Source organism: Dreissena polymorpha, chromosome 16 (genome assembly GCF_020536995.1).
Source record: "Dreissena polymorpha isolate Duluth1 chromosome 16, UMN_Dpol_1.0, whole genome shotgun sequence".
Taxonomy (NCBI): Eukaryota; Metazoa; Mollusca; class Bivalvia; order Myida; family Dreissenidae; genus Dreissena; species Dreissena polymorpha.
The window spans coordinates 31883252-31908095 of NC_068370.1; the positions used below are offsets into that span (position 1 = coordinate 31883252).

The 24844-nt window shown below is 34.0% G+C and overlaps 2 protein-coding genes across 2 annotated transcripts in view; both read left to right on the forward strand.

The window, feature by feature from the left end:
* The window catches only part of LOC127862237 (helicase with zinc finger domain 2-like), a 59859-nt gene that overhangs the window by 21574 nt on the left and 13441 nt on the right, over positions 1-24844 (forward strand). The gene's annotated exons all lie outside the window — the stretch shown is intronic.
* On the forward strand, positions 17473-23684 carry LOC127862236 (helicase with zinc finger domain 2-like). Its single transcript, XM_052401279.1, has 6 exons — positions 17473-20478; positions 21416-21504; positions 21632-21796; positions 22086-22223; positions 22737-23112; positions 23555-23684. Exons 1-6 carry the CDS (start codon positions 17744-17746, stop codon positions 23598-23600), a joined length of 3549 nt encoding a protein of 1182 aa, XP_052257239.1. The 5' UTR covers positions 17473-17743; the 3' UTR covers positions 23601-23684.

The following is a 24844-nucleotide window of genomic DNA, read 5'->3' on the forward strand; positions in this document are numbered from 1 at the left end:
GGCAAGATTATTGAATAGTGTCCTTTTCTATTGAAGTAGTCTGGAGACCTTTTCCTTGGTGCAGACATTTTATGTGCGTCCCATCTATTGCCCCCTTTCTTATTTTGAAATTCATCAATGACAGTCTGCTTGTCATTGTTTAATGGCCAACATATTACTGTCTTAAGAAGACTGTCACATAAAACTGTCCGCATTCTTCGGTTATGGTCTAAGAAAGTTGACTTTGATACATTGAAATAGACCTTACTGTCTTTAAATTACCCAAATACCAAAGCGTCATTGATTGATTGATTGATTTTATTTGGTAAACATATGAACATTACATAGTTACTACATAATGCAGACAATATAAAATATATTATCACAGCAATATACATAGCAAACCATGGAATGCACACACAATACCAAGGATAACACAAAAAAGAGAAAAATGATTTTCACTTATTTCCATTGTGGTCCTTGTTATTGGTGGCAGTAACCATGAAACAGTCATGTATTAGATTTTAATAATGTATATGTATCAAATATGTACTGTTTAATAAAGTATATTACTGATTAAGAATGAATAAATATAATCACATGTTCATTATTATCACAGTTGCATAAGAAAGTTACACACTGCATAGGTAGTTAATAAACACACTTTGTAGCATACTATAAGTTAAAGAATAATTATGAGATCCTTGCATCTTATTGATCATAAGACTTAAAAATGTATCACAGTATTTTAACAGAACATAAAATTCATAATAAAAATTATACTATAAAAAGCTATAAAGACTCTAAAAACTGTTTCTTGATGGCACCCTTGAAATTGTTAGGTTTAGGTACATCCCTGATGTTTTGAGGAAGATTGTTCCATAAACAGATACCATTATATGTAAATGTTTTAAAACCAAAACTTCCTACTCTTGGTTTGGAAAAACGACCAGAGTCTTCAAATGTAAAATTTTCAGCAAAATGATCAGATTCTGGCTGAGCTACCATATTAGACCTAGTACAACGATTATGTTCGCCAGACACTGGCTTAAAATTCTCACCCATATACTCTGGTGCAAGGCCATTTTTAATCTTATGTACATGACAAAGTATGATCTGTTCTACTCTTTTTGAAACAGGCAGCCAACCTAAATGTGAAAACTGTTCTTGACCAACATTTGATCTGTTATCCATATTCAGAACAAACCTAATCATCTTGTATTGTGTAGTTTGAAGCCTATTTTTAAGTGACTGAATAAGACCAGGTTACCAAAAAGAGCAGGCATAGTCAAAGTGGCACTGTATAAGAGACATGACAAGGAGTTTTCTGGTGTGCAATGTTAAGAACTTACTATTTCTGTATAGGAACTTAACCTTGAGTTTGCCTTTGTAATAATTGATCTAGCAATGGTTTTACCAGACAGGAACTGGTCCAATACAGCACCTAGGTACTTAACAGAACTTGATGGAGTAATTGACACATCATTGCAAGAGACATTTAACTGAGAATTTGACCTTAGTTTGGGCTTTGAGCCAAACAATATAGATTCTGTTTTACCAAGATGTAGGGAAAGTTTATTGTCCACTAACTACTCACTTATAAGTACGAGATCGCTAGAAAGAATGGATTCAATTTCTGAAATGTGTTTACCAGCTACCAGGATGCCAGTATCATCAGCATAAAGTAAAATTTTATTTCTTACCACAGCGGCCATATCATTCACATAAATTAAAAATAAAAGGGGACCTAAAATGGAGCCCTGAGGAACACCACATGAGATGGAGGCCTCGAAGGACATAGTACCTGATACGTCAACAACCTGATGGCGATCGGAGAGATAGGAGGTAAACCACCTGACTGCGTCACTATGGAGACCAATAGCCTCAAGTTTCATGATTAAAATACTATGATTGACGGTATCGAAGGCCTTCTGTAGGTCTAACAATATCATACCAACCATCTTACCTTCATCCATCTTAAAACGAATATAATCAGATATATGGGTAAGGCAGGTGTCTGTAGAATAGCCACGCCTAAATCCTGATTGATAGCTATACAGAAGCTTTTTGTCATTCAAGTAACCTTCAACTTGGTCATAAATTACTCTTTCAAGGATCTTTGAAATGATACTTAAGATCGAAACCGGTCTGTAGTTTTCAACCTCAGTCTTAACACTTTTCTTATAGAGGGGAATAACTCTCGCTGACTTGAGGTCATCAGGAACAGAACCCTGTATGATTGACAAGTTAACAATATGAGCAAGGGGACAAGATATGAAAGAAGCACTATCCCTAACAAATCTAGCAGGAATGCCATCCAAACCTGAGGCCTTATTAGCACTTAATTTATGTGTATGCTTTAAAATTGTATTTTCAGACACAATGGAAAATGAAAAACTGTTTGGCACAACACCTTTAGTAGCGTAGTAATTACTTACAAAATTCTTGCCATATTTATTAAAACTTTTTGGAAGTTTCTCAACAAGTATAGAAGCAACTGTTGTATAAAATGAGTTAAATTTTTCAGCTACTGTAAATTTGTCAAAGGAAATTTGCCCATCAATCTGAAGCCCTATGCTACTTGATGAAGAGTTCTTAGTAAGTTCTTATCCAATGGAACTTGTTCATGATCCCCAGTGGCAATCATTCTACGAAGCTGATCATCAGTTTTTTTTTTCCAGAACTCTTTCAAAAGTACCCCTTGTCATGCGAAAAATGGTCTTAGTCATCTGGGAGGTACTGAGGTATTGTGACTTCAACGTAGTCGGCCACTTTTGGGATATCATCTCTGCAGCTGAAAAGAAACCAAATCACTAGTTATTAAATGGATTTAGTTAAAAGGCTGTTATAATGCTTAGACTACGTCAAGCTTATTAATATCTTAAAACTCAATATGACTAGTGTGCTTAGTAATTTTTATTACTTGGTTCAGAGCATTTTCAACCCAGGACCCGAATACAACACTGTGCCATTAAAATTACAATAATTATTCAAATTAAACTCAAATTTGAGTTTAGATGTTTGTTTTCATGGCTATGTTAACATCACAGGGCTGAAGCATGGTCCTTAGATGTTTGGGAGTATGGGTACACCCCTTTGGGTCATACATATTCTTTCGCATCTTTATTGTTTTTATAATTAATGAATTCCGACAATTGATCAAATAAATAAAAGATACATTTTAATTGGTAATTGCCAATAGTTAATACTCGGTGTATACATTTAACCTATTCACGTCCCTAGGCCGAAATAACTGTTCTTTGTATTGTCCGAAATTATTTTATCCGAAAAAACATTGAATATAACAAGTGAATTCGCTAATAATGTTAGAATAGATATTTCACAATACGTACAATACTACATTGCTGCACATAGAGCGGCGAATCTTGCCATGATTGTTCCTCTAGCATTATCAAAGAGAAAGTCCATTTCATTTTCTTCAAAAAGCAAGTCAGTTATCATAATGGTTGAATTAATTGTGAGTCCGTCAAATGAAATCCTTTTTTTCGAATCGGTATGATTGAATAGTGAGAAGTGTCCCTTTCCAAGGTTTTTTTTATAAACGAAAAGGGCATTATAAGTTTGTTTTGAATATTTTCCAATAGATACAAAAGAACTAATAATCTAATTAAATAACTCATGCATCATTATTGAAATTTCAGCTTTAATATTTATGGGTCCCTTTTTTCCACTTAAATCCCTTTACGCAGGATTTAGCCATCTCCGCTTTTCAGTCACGCCTGTAAAAATATTTCCCGTGATGCAAATTATAGGATATATATATTGAAAATTTTACAACAAACATATGGAATTATTGCACACAAATATGAAAGTTTATAACACACATATTTTGAAAATTATACAACACAAATATCAAAATTATACCACATATATATCAAAATATTACATACATATATGAACTTTTAGAACATGTATATAAAAATTTCGGACATAAATATGAAATTATACAACATATATTTTTTATGCAATACATATATCGAATTTAACGATATTTATATGAATTTATACAACATATATATGCAATTATACCACACATAAATGGAAATATACAACATATATATGCAATTATACCACACACAAATCGAACTATACAACATATATATATGCAATTATACCACACACAAATCAAAATATACAATATATATATATATAATATATATATATATATATATATATATATATATATATATATATATATATACCAATACATAGTGCCAGTTACGCGGTCTCTGTAGTTTTCAGACTGTACTTACGAGGTCAATATAAAAAACGGGGTCTATATACAACCCCGCAATCTAGGCTCCTTTAATTACTATGAGGGGGGTGTAGGGGAGGTAATGCAATCAAATCTCACAATAAGGTCTTAAATCGAAAACCACAATCAGGTCTGAAATTGAAATTGTATATACCTCGCAAATAAGTTCGCTATATATTTCCTTGTATAAGACGTTAAATAAATGACGTATTTATATACAATAATAATAGTAGGTACCCCTATATACCTTAATTCGTGTTTATATCGGATAAAAAAGGGTATGGAGATACATGTATTTTAAGTGGGAACCCCATAACCTATTTCTAAATCAGAGACCCCGTAACTGGCCATATGTATATACACATATACCACATACATATGAAAACATTGAATTTTGCAACGCCATAGGCGTCATAAAATGACATACTCATTGCGTCATTTACCAGTAATATGTGATGTCATCTTTTGGTGTACACGAAACTGGTATGCGATGCCTGGGAATAAAACATTGAAGACGCGCATTTTTTCGTGTTAATGTATCCTGGATGTAATTATAAAAAAGTTCATATTCTATGAACTACTTACATCGGATGGAACCGATGAGACGAAGTTTTTAGACATACATGTAGATCTAGATTATTCGTGTTAATCATTTTCAGAATATGCGTGCCTATTTGAATGTGAAATTGTGTGTGTAGAACATACTGATGGGTGTGTATTTTGGTTCAGTAGTCTATTCGAATTGTTTTGCTTTTGGATGTAAGTAAACGTTGACTAAAACGTAAACGTAAAAGTAAAAGTAATACCCTAGTATTTTCTTTGAAGAATTAACTTTGTCTTTGTTATCTTATCAAAGAAAGTCTATTCAGTAAGAATAACCCGTTTGCAACGAGTGTTTCAAAGCTTAATTAGTATTATTACGGATTATCTTGTGTTTGGGTCACAAACTACAGGATGTGAAGGCTAGATCTAGACGCCATCAAAATCTGCAGCCTCCATGAAAAAATTAGGCGAGTATATTTTATTTTTGATAATTTGTGTTTAGAACGACTCTGTGTGTAAATCTACATTTTAATGTATGTTGACATCGACATCATTTTTTCAGGAGCAATCGACGCAATATTGGACTTTGATCATTTTCTTTTGAAAACAAAATGAATTATATTAAAGTAAAATCTTCTTTTCGCGGTCGTAATGTGTTACAATTTGCATGCTGCGTAAAATTGAATCGAGGCATATGGTGATATTTTTTTCTCGTTTTACAGTTTGTGTGTGAATTTTTTAAATACTATTTTGCGTACCAGAACAAATATGTTCTATATCACTACGCATGGTCACATTCGTTAGATAAAGATTTTAAGCGCTTTTAAGAATGAATTAAAATTATTGTTCAGGTTATTAGATCTATTTATGTTAAATGTCACGTTGAAAAAAACCAATGGGATAAATAGAATACTATAGGGTTAGCGTTGAATAGAGAGAAATTTATGTTGGTCGGCTCAAACACCGAAACCGCTCGCCTAGGCTCGCGCTCCCGGTGTTCTAAGCCTCGCAACATAATCTTCTCGCTATTCAACGCTAACCTAGTATTCTCTCTATGTATATAACGTCTAAGAATTGTTTTCTATTTATTGTTGGTTATCTGTCAATAAACATCACTTTTGTCTGAAGCGTAGAACAGAGAAGCATCTGCCATTGTTTGTTAACCAGAGTAAGATGTGTACACGTAATGGGTTATTTGATTGTTTTTCAAATATTCGAACGTCTATGAAAAGTACAGTTACTATATTTCATCTCGAAACACTGTTTAAAAAAAAAAATTGTTAAGAAAACGCGATAAACTAGCGCAACATTGATACCATTTGGTAAAAAGGACAGATAAATATAAAAACCCATCAATTTTCTTATGTCTGCATCGTTGCTTCTTTTCTCACGATTTGCCTTTGATATGAGCTCAATGACACGTATCCGGTAAATGTTTGATGTACCGAATGGATCTCACCATTAACTAGTGTTTTCGGGTCCGCCCGTCTGTCTATTATAACGGTAAAATATCAGAGAATATGAATAAACATACGAAATCTTAGTTTTGAACATGCGCTATTTACATGTAACTTGGTAAACACAAGAGATGGTAGATTCGCCTATCGTTTCTCGGTCACTCATTTTATGTTCATCTGTCCTATGCCGAGACTAAAATATTATCAAATGGGTATACGAATATAATTATGTGAGTTGAATTAACGCGGAGAAGCGTTTTATCAATTATGTCATAACCAAATGCCGCTAACGTCAAGTTGCCGTACGATATTAAAAGTAAATAATCATGCGCGTTTACAATCCTTCACAAAGTCAGTCGGATTTGGCTTTTACTGAAAAGAGAATGTGTACATTTTAATATTAGATAAAGAAATTATCATTACGGACATACTTAAAAACCTAATTTTATCAATTGCGCAATTGTAAATGATAACAGGCGATTGCATTGATTGTATTGATTACCGTATCAACAGGAGATGCGACTGATATTTCTAAAATAGTTTTACGTCAACTTTTGATAAAGTTCTTTTTAAAAATGCGACATTTAGATGTGTGTAACTTAAAAATATGTGAAAGCTTATGAACGTATACTGTGAAAAAGGGACATGTGCGCAGTTTTGCAAAATGACATTTAGTTTGTCCTCGATCAAAACGAATGCCAAGTTATATTTAAACCAGCAACATAATTTTCCTTACTCAATATAAAGTAAACATATAAGTTCGTTTATTGATCATGATCAATCGAAATGGTAGACATAACAATTCGTTTATAACGCGTATCGTCAATAATATATCCAAAGACACGTATTACCGACAAGCATTAAAAATAATTGTATCAAGGTGTAATGCAAGCGCATTTTAGCTTCTAGAGGAAACGTGTGGAAACCCAAGGAATGCTCGGTTTTTATATTATTTGCCTTTTTTTAGATAATCATTCAGAACTATCCGTAATATTACAGTTTTGCAAATCAATCCATTTAATGACATTCAAAACCCCCATCCGTGAACAAGTCCGTTCAGAATGTGATGTTCAACGAATCCGTTGTAAAATGTTATTAACTGAATATTAAACATAGCATGGATCGGTTCAGCGTTGTTTTATGTATTTTATCGAAATGATTTCTAGAGTTATTTTATATAAAAGTGTATATTATGCATATGCGCACAAAAACAAAAACGTCACATTAAAAGCAAATACATTTATGTAAAAGCTTATGCTATTTTTAAATAAGACTAAGTTAATTGTTTTACCCTATATATTTAATCGTATATTTAAACGTGTTTGTAATTGTTATTGTTCACACTAACACGGTTCGATCAGTGTAGATTATTTAAACTTGAATACGACACAATCCTTGCATAGCGCATGTTCAGTCGACGATACAACCTTTAAGTTTGTATACTCTTTTGAAGGCCAGATAACGTAAGAATCAATAACCGTGTGCATGGGTAAAGGTGAAAATACAGTAACATAAATTCCATATAAAAATGTAAGCAAAATCGCTAATAATTATCATTATAATATATCTATGTTATGTTTTGGTACACAATATTGGCTATCTGTAGAGCTATTTTAGAATGATGCAACACCATACAATTACAGCAAGTATATGTTTAATGTTTAACCCAAATAGTTTGGACTTACTCCAAAATAAAATGTACGTCACCCGTTTTCCGAAAATAAAAAAAGCATAGTATAAAACAAGTCATATTTATTGAAACGCAGTCAATAGGAAAACGACTCAAAAACCGGACATTGTACAAGGGAAAGTTAATCAAAGGTAAGAAAGTTCTTGTTTTAAATGCATACATTTGTTTATTAAAATTAAAGAAAACACGATATTGTGTTTGAAATGATTTAAGGATAGATTTTGGTATTATCTTTGATTTTTGGGGAAGTAAAAACGCTTGAGTACTTATATTTTCATAAGTCCATTTGCTACTACTCATTTACTAACATGCACGCATATATAATGCATTTATGTAAAAATTTACATGAAAATGTCTTGCTGGCGACACTAGTCACACGAAGCGATACACGATTTATTTGCGCGACAGTCGCGGCGACGCACGATAAATTGCGCGACTGTCGCGGCGACGCACGCTATATTTAACCCGATATATCGCCTTTTGGGCTAACTTATTTGTACTCGGTTTTCTAATGCTAGAATAATCTTTTATAAGTGTGTCAATGGCAGCAATATTGATAATAAATGGTTATAAATCACGGTTACACCGTTTAAAAAACGCGACAGTCGACAGGCAATATCATTACAGCGATATTTGAACAGTACAAATATCGTTCGTCGCCGCGACTGGCGCGCAAAATATCGAGTATCGCTTTGTGTGTCTAGTGTCGCGGTCTGAAATCGGACCGCGATACACGAGATTCGGATAATGTGGGCAATATTTGAATAATTAAATATCGTGCGTCGCCGCGACTGTCACGCAAAACATCGTGTTTCGCTTCGCGTGTAGTGTCGCCATTTGAACGCGAAACACGACACACGAAGCGATACACGATATTTTTCGCGACAGTCGTGGCAACGCACTATATTTTGCGCGAAAGTCGCGGCGACGCACGATATTTTCGCGAGAGTCGCGGCGACGCACGATAGTTTGCGCGAACGTCGCGGCGACGCACGATATATTTAACACGATATATCGCCTTTTGGGCTACCTACACAAGGGCGATATATCGTGTTAAAAAGTTCGAGCGTCGCCGCGACTGTCGCGCAAACTATCGTGCGTCGCCGCGACTGTTGCGAAAAATATCGTGCGTCGCCGCGACTGTCGCGAAAAATATTGTGTTTCGCTTGTGTGTCTAGTGTAGCCCTTGATGAAAGAAGGGCGATTATAGATCGCACTATCCGTATTCCGTAGATCAGCGTTCTTTTTAATGTTATGTTAAAACAAAGATGTTGTAAACAAGCGTTCGGAGGAAGTACGGAATACAGTTAGTGCCATCGTGGCTACACATTAAAATCCAGAGGGCGAGAATGCGAGACCGCGATAGTACGATGGCGACAATGCGACAATACGATGAAGACAGTGCGACAATCGGATGACAACAATGCGATAGTACGATAGCGAGAATGCGAGAACACGATATTACGATGACGACTATTCGACAGTGCGACAATACGATGGCGACAGTGCGATAGTACGATGGCGACAATTCGATAGTCATTTCGTTCTGTCGCCATCGTATGATCGCATTGTCGCCATCATACTATCGCATTGTCGCCATCGTATTGTCGCACTGTCGTCATCGTATTGTCGCATTGTTGCCATCGTACTATCGCGTTCTCGCATTGTCGCCATCGTACTATCGAACTGTCGCCATCGTATCGTCACACTGTCGTCATCGTATTGTCGCACTATCGTTATCGTATTATCGCGTTCTCGCAGTGTCGCCATCGTACTATCGCATTGTCGCCATCGTATTGTCGCACTGTGGTCAACGTATTGTCGCATTGTCGGCATCGTACTATCGCGTTCTCGCATTCTCGTTCTCTCAATTTTAATGCGTAACCACGATGGCCCAAACGGTATTCCGTAGAGAAAGACACGCATGTCTTTATTTCCCTCTTAGCCCGATGCCGATATTTGAGATACAAATTTTGATTTATGTGACATTTAATCAATTATATTTAACGCATATAATGCCCTGGTCCAGCGTCGTTTTCTGCTCTTTATCCTTTATGCATCGATGTATTTTATGCATAAACTTACACGAAATGTAGATAAAAATATATTTCACGTAAGATAAACGTTTGTATTTGTTTTGTTACGTAAACAATGGCCTAGATAATCCTTGCAATCCTAGCTATTACCATATTTTAAAAACGTTTCTTTAACATTTTATTGATCATACATCGGTACAATGAGAGATTTGAATATGTATACAACGTTCCTTCAATTGCGCATATACATTCATCGATAAAACCTGTTCGTTCGTACACTTTAAGGCTATCATATAACTTAAAACATTTTAATATTTAATGTTAGTTCGTTGTAAAACATTATTGACTTTTCAGTATCACATGCACATAAAGAATGTGGATCGTTGTGATATCATATTATCTGTTTCAAACCAACTAATTAGGCTTAGCGCCAAATTAAAATACAAATAAAACATTTTCCAAAAATGAGAAGAGGAATGTAGTCTAGTATTAAGAGGACAATATTTGTTAAACGCACTATATGGAATGAATACATTCCACTGTTTTTGGAAGTAAAGGTGAGAAAAAATGTTATATAATTAACTTCTCTAGTTTAATACAATAAATACAAATTATAGTTTGAATCTATTTAAAGTGTTTTAGGAGAAAAATTATTGGTGAATACAAATTTTCGTCTACAAATACACAAAGTTTACACATTGATTTTGAAAACACATTTATGTATTTGGGATAAAAGCAAGCTATCCGCACAACATAAAATGTCAGTTATCTGAATTGGTATTACCAGTATATGAGTACTCAAAGCCTTTAACAACATTAGTTGTGTCTTGTTTTCATAATAAAATTCCTTGGTTTTGTGTAAAAGCATCTTGAAAAGCGGATAGAAGCTTTTCATTTCAACTGTCATTGATGGATCATTTCAGGCTTGCTTGTTGACATTAAGGTATTTATTACCCAAATGCCATGTTGAAGTCATGCCCATCCTGTCACAACAATATTACATTTGCCTATTCCTATAGCACGAGCTGACGACTGTATATCTGTTACCGAGCCTATCTTTTGGGGCAGCCATTTAGGGCATTTGTTTCACTGCTATTTACCGTGTCCAAACTTTTTTCTGAACTCCAGTTTGGAACCAAGAGTGATAAGCTTGATTTGACAATTTGTTTTTAATGCATCTATGGTTAATTTTGAAGTATTTTTTTTACTTTTTGAGGATCTCAGGAAGATGGCTCTTTGAAGGAGCAAAATGAATCATGTCCATATCACAATGCGAACCAAAACAGAAAGATACGTATTGAAATCATTCATTTAGTCGTTAAAACCTGAAACACTGGTTAATTTTGAAACATAGATATCTAATAAAAAGTGAGGCAACAACAGTTTACTTACCCGAACTTTAAGGTAAGAAATGAATCCCTCATCAAGTGGAGACTGGAACAGACGGTACATGCCTGATAGAAGTGATAAAAACGGGTTTCAATGAAAAAAGGATTAATAGATCGCCCTTTTTGTGTTGATTGGGGGTTAACATGGGAAATTGTATTTTAACTTTCAGGTAATCAATTGACGTCTTTATTAAAGATCGTTGCCTATCGATTACGATTTATACAGTGTGCGTGTGGGGGGAGAGGGGGGGGGGGCATACATACAACATGGGTTTCATTACGGACAACTGAATACATTGACACAGTCAATACGCATGTTCATATTTGTTTACTTAATCATGAACAATATTTTAAAAGATTGATTGTACAAGAAACGTGATAAATAAACCGGTTGTCAAAACTTTTACTATGGGTTAAACAGTTAAAGTTGTTAGAAAAACTTGAACAAGGGAGACAGATTAATAGCCAGGTGAAAAGTATCACTTCCTTTTATTTGATTAAGAAAAAATGATTTAACGCATGTCACAGATATTTATTTTTGCGTTCTGTGCAATATGCTCGACATGCGCACGCGCATTTACCTCGTATTACACATCAATAAATAAGTAAGCTAAATGGCAAATGAGTAATGTTTAAACAGACAATGCCCTACAACACTGCATTATACTATCATAAGAGAAGCATTAAGATACTGTTAAATAGTATCGTGGAATATAATATGGCTGGCTTTACGGTACTGTTACACTGAAGTGTATTTGGTGTCACAAGTCTTCACAAAGGAAATCAATCTACCAAATGTGTCAAGGTTTATAATTATTATAACAGTCCAATCTTTGTCAAAAGTGGATGTTTTACAAACTGTGAATTATACAAATACATATGCATTCATTTCATATGCACATCTAGTATCAATTGCGAACCATTATTATCAGAACAAGAAATTAATGGTAATTTCAATATTATAAGATCATAAAACATAATGTGAAAAATCATCAAAAATTAGAACAGTTCTAGCTATTTGTTACAATCAAAGAATTTTGTATTGTTGTTAAATATTCATTTATTTAAAAAACACATACAAGTGTCAATAATAAACTAACAATATAAAACACATACAACAGAAAAATCTTTTATATCTAATTGTTAAGTCAATCAAAATTGTGTTAACTAGTTGTGCGTTGTTTACGTTGCTTATGCGGTTCTGATCCGTATGAAAACATCTAACAATAGATAGAGGTCACAATGCTGATTTAGTGAATAAAAAATCACATTAGAATTTTCATCGCGGTCGAAGGGGCTCGGGTTTCATATTATTTCAAGACGTATGTCTTGTAAGTGGGTTCCAAACAAAATGTCGACATTCCTTTCTGTTTCTGAAACTTCTTACTAGTGCAGAGATACTGACACTTTTGTACATCTTGTTTTATGTTGCAGATGGACGATACCATAATTAACGATCTGATAGCTAAAGGTCAAGACGATTTGCTAAATGGACGCACATTTGACGCAAAAAGGCGCGCACGTGAGGCACTTATCCGAGCTGAACTGAGGAAGACATCCTATTTATTAGAAGAGGAATCGCCACTCACAGAACGGATGCTAACCGATTGGTTTCGAGAGTGCTGTATGATCTTTAAGGGGGTAAGTCAGTGATATGAGTTTACCTTTCTTGAATATTATAAAAGCAAGTACAACTAAACCTAATATTGTAGAACATTTGTATTATCTGTTTATAAAAGCATTTCCTAACTTTGGACAAGACCTTTTGTAAAGCTGATTATTTTTAAGTTCAGTACTACTTATTGTTTATACTCAAAGATTAAGGAAGGGCATAGTTCAATATTAACATTCAATATTTTCTGTATACAGTATGAGTTCATATTCATCAACTTGCTTCATAATTAACTTAGACCCACACATTATTCTTTAGATTTTGAGTTGATACTGATTCAAAAGGTGTCTTTATAACCTTGTTCGAAATAAAGATTGGTGTAAAACAGTTTTAAATGCCACATTTGAATGGAACATTTTAATTGTATTTGTTCGTTTCAATCCAAGTTTAAAAATGTATTGATATTTTAGTGTTTTTTTTTTAATTTGGGTGACGATACTATGAGGTTAATTCTTATTTACACGTGTTCGTTTTGTGATCAATTGTGCGCTTAGCGTGTTTTTCTGTACTTTCTGCAGTGTATAAACAATTGGTAATATGATTTAAATAAAAGTGGACAGGGATTTTTTCTTGACATGTTAAGTAATCGTAAGTATTGTTTTTGCAACCTATACAGCATTTTCGTTCATGAAGGCATGATCAAGCTTTCGGGTGAATTTACACTGAATCTTTATATTAATTGAAAAAAGATACTTTTTTATATAGCATTGCATGTTAATATTTTTGACCATTCTACAGGTAGACGAATCTGCGTTGTCTGTAAGATGTTTTTATTTAGGTAAGAAAAAGTAACAAACACAAAGATATTACTTCATGTCAAACAAACATGGCTAAAAGTTCAATAGCATGTTTATACCTTGATAGTTTAGTCAAGATCAAACTCTTTAAAAATTATAACCATTAACAATCCTGTGTTTTGAATCGATATTTTGTTTGTCTTATATACTTGTTTGAGATGGAATGAAAGAATTTAACTTAAATAACGTATAACTTAACTATTAATAACGTTTCATTCAAAGCCGCCTTGTTTGATGTGGAATGGACAATCGAAACGCATGTGAGTGTAGTATCGAGGCTTTTGACTCTACTTATGCAAAGTATTTCTACGGAAAACTGTGTTGACAAATATAAGGTAAAGTCGATATTCGAATTTATGTCATCGGTGCCAAAAAATGGAAAAAAGAGCATACACAAAATTATGTTTACCGAGTATTAGTGTATTCTTATTGTTCGTACTGATACAAAAAGTTTTATAAAAAAAATATCAAAGCTTGAAATAAATACGGCTATACAAGTGATTAATTATAACGTTTTTATCCTTGACTTTTTTTACAGGATTTTGAAAAGTTGTTTCATGAAATGAATTCTATATCATCAGTTGCTGAACAACGAAATAAATTAACATTAAGTTTACAAATTGACACCGAAATTCATTGTCAACAAGAACATCTCCTATTTTGGCTAAGATTGGGACCGCTGAACATCTGGAACAATAAGAATAAACATTCGTCACTACTTAGACTTGTTAGGTGCTTCTTTAAACTGGTAAGTTTTATGTATACAACTGATCATCATGCTTCGAATGTCGTAGAAATCATTTCCTTCAAATGCTCAAGACAAAGTGCACTTGCTTCGCTTGTGTAGCCGCCCTTTGCCCTTCGTGTCTCGTGCATCAATGTTCTTTTTTGAATTCGTTTGACAGATTATTGTCATCATTTTGTTTGCCATAAGGGCTACACTGTATTAAACAATAAACTCGATTGTTCAGTGTCGTTGCTGGAAGAGAGTTTTTAATACACGGAGTCTATTAATGCAGCATTATTTTTTGCTTATAAACACTGCTGATTGTTCCACTCATTTTCTTAAAAATGGTAAGTTTAAGTTGTTGACAAGAATAATCTAATATTTTTAATATATGCAGGAGCATTTGAAACAATGCTTTGCTTTGTTCCTGTGTTTCATTATATAAGAAACATTAATTGAAATATATGACAGCGCAATTAATACTTAACTACATATAGAGTATTATGAAGCTCAAGCTTTTTAAATTAAAGACGATTTGTAGTCAAACATTCTATGTGTCGTATTAATCGCTATAATTGATACAAATTATTATCAAAAGAGCTGAACGAAAGTCCTAGCATATTCAAATAAAATGCAAAAAAAGAAATCTGTTTTTAGAATTCAGAGAAAAGTATGAGCATTTCTCCTCAGCATAAGTATGCTCTATCATAGGAGAACGTTTATTTTTATAAGAATGTGTGGTAGTGTTGTATTTAATATAAAAAGTCATATATGCTAACGCCGGGCTTGTGATGATTTCTTTCAATTTTACTAATCATTACCGAAGGATTTTGTTAAAGACCCAAACAAATACGATTGCTATTATCGTATACCTTATTATAGTAGTAAGTTATGCGAGTTCTAATGGCAATGCGATTCAGGTAAAAATGTCATCTTGTTTGTGGTAGAAGATACTGAATTTGCTATAAGCTATAAAACGACTTTTGCATTGCTTTAATTCAAATTTGTGAACTTATGTGATTAGAACAATATTCGGGCAATTTGGAACTTTAAGGATTTAAAGGATATAATAGCTATTCTTCCAATACAATATTCTAGTAGAATTACCTTGAATCACGTTTGGATGAGTTATATGCCAATTGTAAATCTGTAATGTCGAAGATCCAAAACATGTATGTTTTTATTTAATTGTACAGAATGTTCACTCGAGAGTTGTTGGAATAACCGATATTGGTAAGCAACATGTTCAAATAATGCATACAATTATATACACGCTTTTTAAAAATCGTAATTCAAAATTTCAGACAGAACACAAACATACAGTTTATAAATATTGAAGCTACATAGAACATGATAATACCTGAAATAACAAAATGATACTGCGACAAAAATTGTCATAATCGAGCAAATTTAAATGAAAGTTTATTAAATGGTTTAATGTTTGGATTATAGTGTTAAAGGAATTCGGACAGCATGACAACAGCACTGCAATAGAGATGTCAGCAAAATCTTTACAAGCACTGGGACAAATACAGAAATCAATTGCCCGCTGCAGATTGGGACTGAATAATGCAAAGGTAAGGTTTTATCCAAAAAGTAATGATAATTGTAAGCATACGAATACACACTCTACGACCATATACCCAATACATGATATATATTATAATTAAATTTATGAATTTGTATTTGTTAAGAATGATGAACAGAAGGCAATGTTTCTGAATCTCATGAAAATACTAGAAGATCAAAGATCACAGGAAAGTTACAGAGAATGCAGGAGTTGGTTAAAAGAGACAAATATTGACACTACAAGTATTGAGGGGAAGGTATAGCTTATACTCCATGTATTTTGTCGAATTTTATTGACAGTGTGTTTAAATGATGTGTATTTATGAAGTATGTGCATGTTTTATAGATTTAACTGCTGAAATATGTACTAGGGCCTTTAAGCTTTTTGAAAAATCGAATTGATACAGAAGCTCGCTTTAACTTTTATGTGATGTTGTGTGAAAGTTGGACAAAAACATGTTCATTTAATAGATGATTTGCTTGTTTTTTACAAGAAGTAACAACACAATTTGTTTTAGGCAACACCAGCGAGTAAAAAACGTTCACGACATCACAGACGTAAGTTAATTAACTATTCACGTAGTTTTCAACGACGTTTAAATTCAATTATAGTGAATTGTTAAGTCGCGTGTCTATGTTGTAGATTTTACTCAATGTGTACTAAACGAAGATGTGTAACAATACTATGACATTTTGGCTATTAACTAATTTCGTTTCAGCAAAAGCGAGGAATCCTAGCTTTCCAACCCCTGAAGCTGCAAAAGAAGCATTGGATGCGGAATTGTGTATTAGAAATCACAAGCAAAGGAATATTCATGTTCCCCATGTAAATCTACAGAATATTGCTGAAATGCCAGTTGATCTTGGTATACCAAAAGGTGAAGAAGGTATGATATACCACACAGAAATTGTGCGTAATGAAAGATATGACGGTTCAGATACTAGTTCATTTTCTGAGGAGTCAAGTTCTGATGACGATTATGAGGCTGTACGCAATCCCGAAGATGCTATATCGTTAGCCAGTTCTGGAGCGGACGATACAAACATTGACTCAGATGATGCAATATCGTTGGATAAATATCAATATGAATCGGATGAGCATGAACATGCTAACGAACAAAACGATTGTTATGAACAGAGTAAATGCTTACATAAAGGTGAAATAAAAATCACTTTCCAGAAGGAAGAACTCTGGGTAAAGAATGGCCTGCAGTTAAAACACGATTTCGTTCACCATTTTAAACCAAAGAAACATTTCGATGATGTTTACGGGGATTGTGAAAGTGAAACAGAATTACTAGAAAAGCTTAATGCAAATCCTGCAAAGTATATAAGGTGTATAATTCATCATGATGGATGCCACGATGCAACATGCATCCCTGTTGACAAACTGAGTGATGTTCCAGCCATACACATATCAGGACGATCAAAGATTGGGAGAACATTTAACGAAGATGAGGTCCTCGTCGAGGTGTTAAGCCGAAACAAAAATTTAAAGGAAGTGAATGGACAAGTTTTAGGTGTTTTTAGGCGCAATAGATACCAAGGTATTAAACATCCTGTATTTATATGTACTGTTGATGAAAATGGAAGCCATTTGCTACGACCCATGTGTAAAACGGTTCCAAAAATTAAAATAAAAACATCTAATTTGCGATCGGATGACAACATGCCGATATTTACTGTGTATGATTATGACGAAAGTGTTGAAGTTTTAAAAAAATCTACTGATGTCAAGGTATCCTCAAAAGAACATCTTTGTGTGTTTCTGGTAGTATTTATTACGTGGAATTCAACGTTTACATATCCACTCGGAAGGATTGTTAAAATCTTACCATGGGGCAATACTGTTGCCAGGGGATTAACAATTTTGAATATGCAACATGGAGTACATTCAATATATAGTAAAGAAACAATAGATCAAGTGAATGATTTGCAAATATCTGAAGGACTTGACGAACCAAGCACTGAAAGGCAACAGAACAGAATGGACTGTACAATGTTGGACGCATTCACAATTGACCCACCAGACGCACAAGATCTTGACGATGCCCTGAGTTTAGAATGTAGGCAGGACGAATTACATGTTGGTGTACACATATCTGATGTTACTGAGTATGTAATGAAAGACGATGCATACGACAACGATGCCAAACAAAGATTGTTGACTTTCTATTCAGACATTGACACACCAAGGCACATGCTGCCTGAACCAATCAGTACTAGAAAATGTAGTCTGTTGGAAGGAAAACGAAGGCTTGCATTATCAGTATTTTATTGTTTTGATAAAGATGGAAAAAGAAAAGAAATCACATCTCAAGATATTGTTAGACCAACAGTTATTAAATCTAAAAAACAATTTTCATATTCACAAGCTCAATTGATAATCAAGAAAAAAGAGGCTGAAAATGAAATAACTAAAATCGAAAAAGATTTGAAGATTATGTTTAAAATTGCGTGTGCACTTCGTAAACAGCGATTGGGAAATGCGATGCATGCATCACAGACTGTATTTAATGACAGAGGCGCCGAAGATAATGAACACGAAGCCCATTTTCTGGTTGAAGAATTCATGATTCTCACCAACATTACGGTCGGAAAAATGTTGTATAAACAATTTCCAGAGTGTATTCCTGTAAGATACCAACCACCGCCGTCCGATGAAAATATGCGCGAATTTCTGCGGAAAAACGGCGTATTTATTGATGTAGTGGTAAACTTGCAAGATAGATGCCTAGGAGGCGACATTCGGGGTTTACACACACTCACACTTCTTGCTATGGATGACCAGGCGATAAAGGGAAAAAATGTGACAGTTCAAAAAAAAATATGGCAAGCTATAAAAGATCACAGAATACCGAAGCAAATGCTGATGTGCGACTCCATGCTCCCCATTCAGCATGTTACACTCCAAGATTGGTATTTTATTCAAGAAAGGGCCGGATATATCTGCTGTAACGGACACAAGTCCGATGCTGACGAGTGCAAGCATTACCAACTTGATGTTTTTCCATATATTCATTTCACTTCGCCCATACGACGGTATATAGATATTGTTATACACCGGCTTGTACACGCGTTTCTCAATGATGAACCATGTCCATATACATCAACAGAAATCAAATCAATTTGCAATCAGTTGTGTTCAAAGGAGAAACAAGCCAAAGAATACAGAAAAAATTGTCAACTTTTAAAGAGAGCTTTGGAACTGCAAACACAACCACAGATGTTACAGTGTTATGTTGAGGATGTTTCGACAAGTGGCATAAGTTTTTGCACACCAACGTTGAAAAATGTTACAAAAACAGATAGAACATTGACATTTAATCGTTTAGAGATGGGTTATAAACCCGAGCTAATTCAAGCTGAAACAGGAACATATGTCAGGGCAACGTGGAAGAAAAGGCTGTACGATTGCAAAGGAACAGCTTTTAAATATCCAGAAGATGCTGCCAAAATGGCATGTTTACCATTGAATCCTAACAAACACGTGATCTTAATACCACTCGGAACATGGGCTCACTTGATGAAATCCGCAATAAACGGTCACAATGCTGATTTCGAAAAAAAACTACAATTAGCAGCAGCGCAGCATTCATCAGGTTTTGATGATGTCAGTACCGAAAGCGTCGAATTGAAAGATCTGAAACCATGTACGAAATTTTCATTTAATTTCAAGAGAGGTCAAGTGATAAATATCCAAATGTTAGCCGGACCATTACGTGGCATTATGGTTCCGAAACCTATGTGCTTAAAATTGACGGATACTATTTGCTTCTGTTTGTTGCATACAGAAGATCCCGTGTTACACCTTTCTAACTACTCCAATGTGGCAGTATCAAAATCCTTTCGTAATGTGACTCAATATGTACAGGAATGGTTGCCACTCATTCTGATGGAGTCTGCTTCCAACACAGTTGGTTGCACGAATGATAATTTCTGCATAAATAACGTTAGTATTAACTTTACATCAGGGGCTATAGGCAAGTTCACGCTTTCAATCAAGCTCTGTGATGAAAGAAATATAGAACTATCCGGTATACAAAAGGAAAAGTCGATCAATGATAATGAAGCGTCATATACACGTGATACTGATGACTTTATAAAATATTACGACTGGATTTGCATTAAAGCTCCTTTTGCGTCAGATTCAAGTACATCCCACGACGCTAACTACTGGATAGCTCATGGGACCATCACAGGTGTCAAGAAGAAAAGTCTTGAAAGTGATAAAATTATAGTGTCCTTTAAATTGAATCCAAGATCGGGCACTGTTCCTGGTGAGATATCGTCTGGGAATTCGAAATACAGCATTGAAGTCTTAAAGAAAGGCAATGTCGACGGGTAGGCACTTAATTGCTCTCTTACTATCCATCTTTATTGTATAATTGTTTATATGTTCTGTTCGTATGTGTTGTCTTGTATACACATAAATATTAATAATATTAATAAATAAATATGCTCTGGATTAGAAACTTATTAAATTTAGTTTAAAAAAATAACAAGACCGAAAGAAAAAAATGAAATTTCGAAGAATTCGGATTATATTTGTTTCAAATTATTTCGATTATATTACGTAAATAATGTTATTAATTTAAAAATACAATGTATGTAAATGGTAACATATATAGGATCTGGCACGAGTTGTCATATCATATCATATTTTATTAAACGAGTTCAGGAATTTTGTTACTAACGAATTTCCTGGACGAATTTAATAAAATCTGGTATGAAATGACAACGAGTGTAAGATCGTTTTTTATCACATGCTTTTAAATGAGCAAAGTAAATAAATATTTACGCAAACATAATGATAAATCCCGAATGTTGTTTACATTTCGTGACGTCATTTTAACGTTGCAACGTCATTTCATCAAAATAACAAACTGCGAACGGTCAATTAAACGAATATAAGCCAATGGAAACGCTTAAAAAGTATATAACACATGTGTAAGATAAAAATATTCGCAATGGTTATTTACATGGGAAACATGGTATGGCATGTGATAAATAAAAGTATGCAACAGTTAATGGTTTTCATTAAACACTTGCTGTAAGTAACCTTTCTCTTAATAAAGAAAATGCTCCAAATTTAATTGACGTTTTTCCAGCTGCATAAATAATTAAAAGATACGTGTATCTAGAAGTCAAAAGGGATGTAAGCTTTCGTAAATGTTGCATAAAAACGCGCTTTATTTAAGTGTTAAAATGTTGACTTATTGGCGGATTACTATAATAGGTCAAACATTTCGATATGTGATTATTTGTATTGTATCTACAGTCGGACTGAGGGGTTCATTAAAACTCTTCAGAGTTCATCAGAATGTCTTCCAAATCAAATCGCTATCAAAGAGCGAGTAACGGATTTGGGTATGAGTTTTTTTAATTTATTAATTTGTCTTGGTGAATTTTAAGACCACGTTAAGGGTCAATAAATTGAAAAATGTCTCTCTCTCTCTCTATTTATATATACTTGTATATATATTTGCATATACAGATGCTGAATATATAGAAGCTCTGGCAGAGATGACATTAGATCTTCATTTTTCGCCTTGTTCAAGCGACCCATTACGGCGATATATGGCTGCAAATAACCAAAAACAACAAGAAGCGATCGATAAAGCAATGAGATCACGTTTTGCCTTGATACAAGGACCTCCTGGTATAGTATAGTTTCCTTTTCGTGCACAATATGTGGTTATCCGTTAAGCATATTAAAAGTTGTCTTGCTGAGATTGTTTCAGGTTCTCATTCTATAAGTATAAGTACTTTATCATTTAACCATAATTGTTTCTTCTAAATTTTACAAGTAAACCCCGGCTATTATTTATTGTCGAATGATTACAATGGTATTATTTGCAATTCGAGTTGTCAACTGTCAATACGTTAGGTTTGCTACCGATTAGTTATTCTGTTACATGAATTCAAATTATTATAATGTTTCGTTTCAGGAACTGGAAAAACAAATACTGGCATCAAACTGATTTTTCTTTTCGACCAAATAAATGAAAAGATCAGTAGTCAGCGTTCTCATCGGAAACGCGTGTTATTCTGTGGTCCATCGAATAAATGCGTGGATCTTGTCGCAAGTGTGTAATGTTACAAATAGAGCCCTCCGTATAAAATAGCTTATGTCTAGAACATTTGTTGTTTTTAACAACTCGAACGACCTTACGTGTTGCACCGGCCCTCTACCATTTTTGTAATTTAATGAGTTAACACAAAATATGTGTGATTGCATCATATTCACAAAGTTTACTTTAACAAATCAAGAAATTTCTAATCTTCAAAGAATTGTCATATTTTTGTCATTGTTTTGTCATTTTATATCCTGAATTGAGACATAAGTTGTGCAGAGTGAAAAAGTTCACGAACCAAGTACCTACTTTGCATTTGGAGATTTTAGGGAAAACAAACGAATGTTTTGCGTATTTATGTTTCTTACCACAACGTTGAGCAATCAACATTTTAGACGCCGTATATCCATGGTGTAATTTGAAATGTATTAAACAGGCGCTTTAATATAGTTAATTTTATAACTTACCCACATTATTAATCCAGTAAACACGGGCAAACTGTAAAGTACGTTAATTTTACTTCAGGATGGATGTTACAAAGAATGGGCAACTATGCTCCAAAATTTGTCAGAGTTTATGGAAAATCGCTTGAAGCCAAGGATTTCCCAATACCTGGCAAAGTGTTCAATACTCCAAAAAGTTTAGAGTCCGCGTATGATCTTAGAAGCGTTTCTTTGCATCATATAATACGTCAAGAGGGAAAGCCACATGCTGTTGAAATAAAGGAGTTTGATGAATATTTTAAAGACAATTGTTATAGACCAATGCCAAAGAAAGTAAAAGAATACCAGGACTTGATTTATTCTGCCAGTGAGAACGAGATTACAAAATACAACGTAATTCTTTGCACCACAGATGTTGCGACTAACTCTAGGCTACTAAAGCACTACAAATACAACAGGTATTCCTCTACAGCTTAACGCTTGTCTTTGTTGTTAAATGTCCATCAACATCCATTCATTGTGCATGGTAACATCAGGACTTTTCAAACAAGCCACCATTTTTACTATAAATTGCTCTTTAGTAAGCAGAAAACGTGTACATTCTAATACAAAATAATGATATGAACATTCTACTAAAGTAAAGCATAAATCAAGATATACCAGTGTATCTTAGTAACTTTCGGCCCATATAAGTTGCAAATGCAGATCAATTATGTACTGGGAAAACGCGATCTTAATTCAAGTTCGGTATGAAGTGTCCTGTTTGATATATTCAATTTGAGACTGTTTAATTTGAAATTCTAGCAGTTCAAAACACATCTTCCAAACTTGATATTTTTTTGTAGTTAGAGTGTTCCTTATTTAAAACTACAATGCATAACCATATTTGTTGTTATGCAGCTTATCGTGGATGAAGCCGGCATGTGTCCAGAACCAAAATGTTTAGTCCCTATTATTGCTTCAAAGACCGAGCAAGTTGTTCTCATTGGGGATCATATGCAGTTGCGACCAATCATTAAATGCAAAGAGGCAGCTGAACTTGGAATGGATACGTCTCTGTTTGAAAGATATGCGCTCATGGATGATTCAGAGAAACTTAAAAATAACGTGAACTTTACAATGTTGGAAATGCAGTATAGAATGGTAAACGAGCTTACGTCTTTTTATAGCAAAATGTAAAAGCAATCTCAAGTTGTTTCTTGCGAATTTTACAGTTTGATTGTCGACTTTAAAACTGATCAATCGCTTCTTATTTCAGCATCCGCGAATATGTGACTTGCCATCAGAGTTGTTTTATGAGGGCAGGCTTCAGACTGCCCGAAATTTCTGCAGAGATCAGCCTTTGCCGATATGGCCAGAGCACGAAACGCTTGGTACAATTCCTCGGGTATTTGTGCATCTTGTGGGAAATGAAGAAATGCTCACAGTTTCGACCGAAGACGGCAATGAAATGTCTAAAAGTAATGCTGTAGAGGTGGATTATGTCGTAAGTGTATTTGTTTATTTTCAACACCATTCAATGTTCATTAGAATGTCTTCAGATAGGTATTCATTAGATTGCATAGATCGACAACATTTACCTGATAAACGTGAAATCAATTAGCATAAATAAAAACACTTGCGTTGATGAACATGTCTATGATAATTATGTGTCCGCGTTAAGTGTCGTGTGGAGAGACCTGTACAATATATTGGGAATTCCCATACACGCAGAAGGGAGCGTAACCTCGATTTTTTTTTCAAATGTAATATTTTTTGAAGTAGTAGCTTATACAAATTATTAATTTTTTATTTCATCATAAAATCTTCAGGCCTAGTTATATCATTGTAATAACTTTGATTTAAATAATGCATTCATGAAGTACAATATGTAACTCTGTCTCAAACACAACATAAATGCCTGATAAAAAAATAATTGACACTTATATTATCACACATAATTTTGGTTAATTGTTGAATTTAAGGTAAGACATTTAAATTATGCATTTAAACATGCATATAACTTTATAGTTAACTGTTCAAATTGCGACGGTTGAAAATGAGCTATTTGTTTAACAATGACGTTTCCTTAATATTTCAGGTACTATTTCACGTATGATAAATGTGTGTACTATTTGCGCGTTTTCTCGTCAACAATTTGAAATCAACTCTTTTTCATAAACGCGTAATAAACCTCTGATATAAATCGAT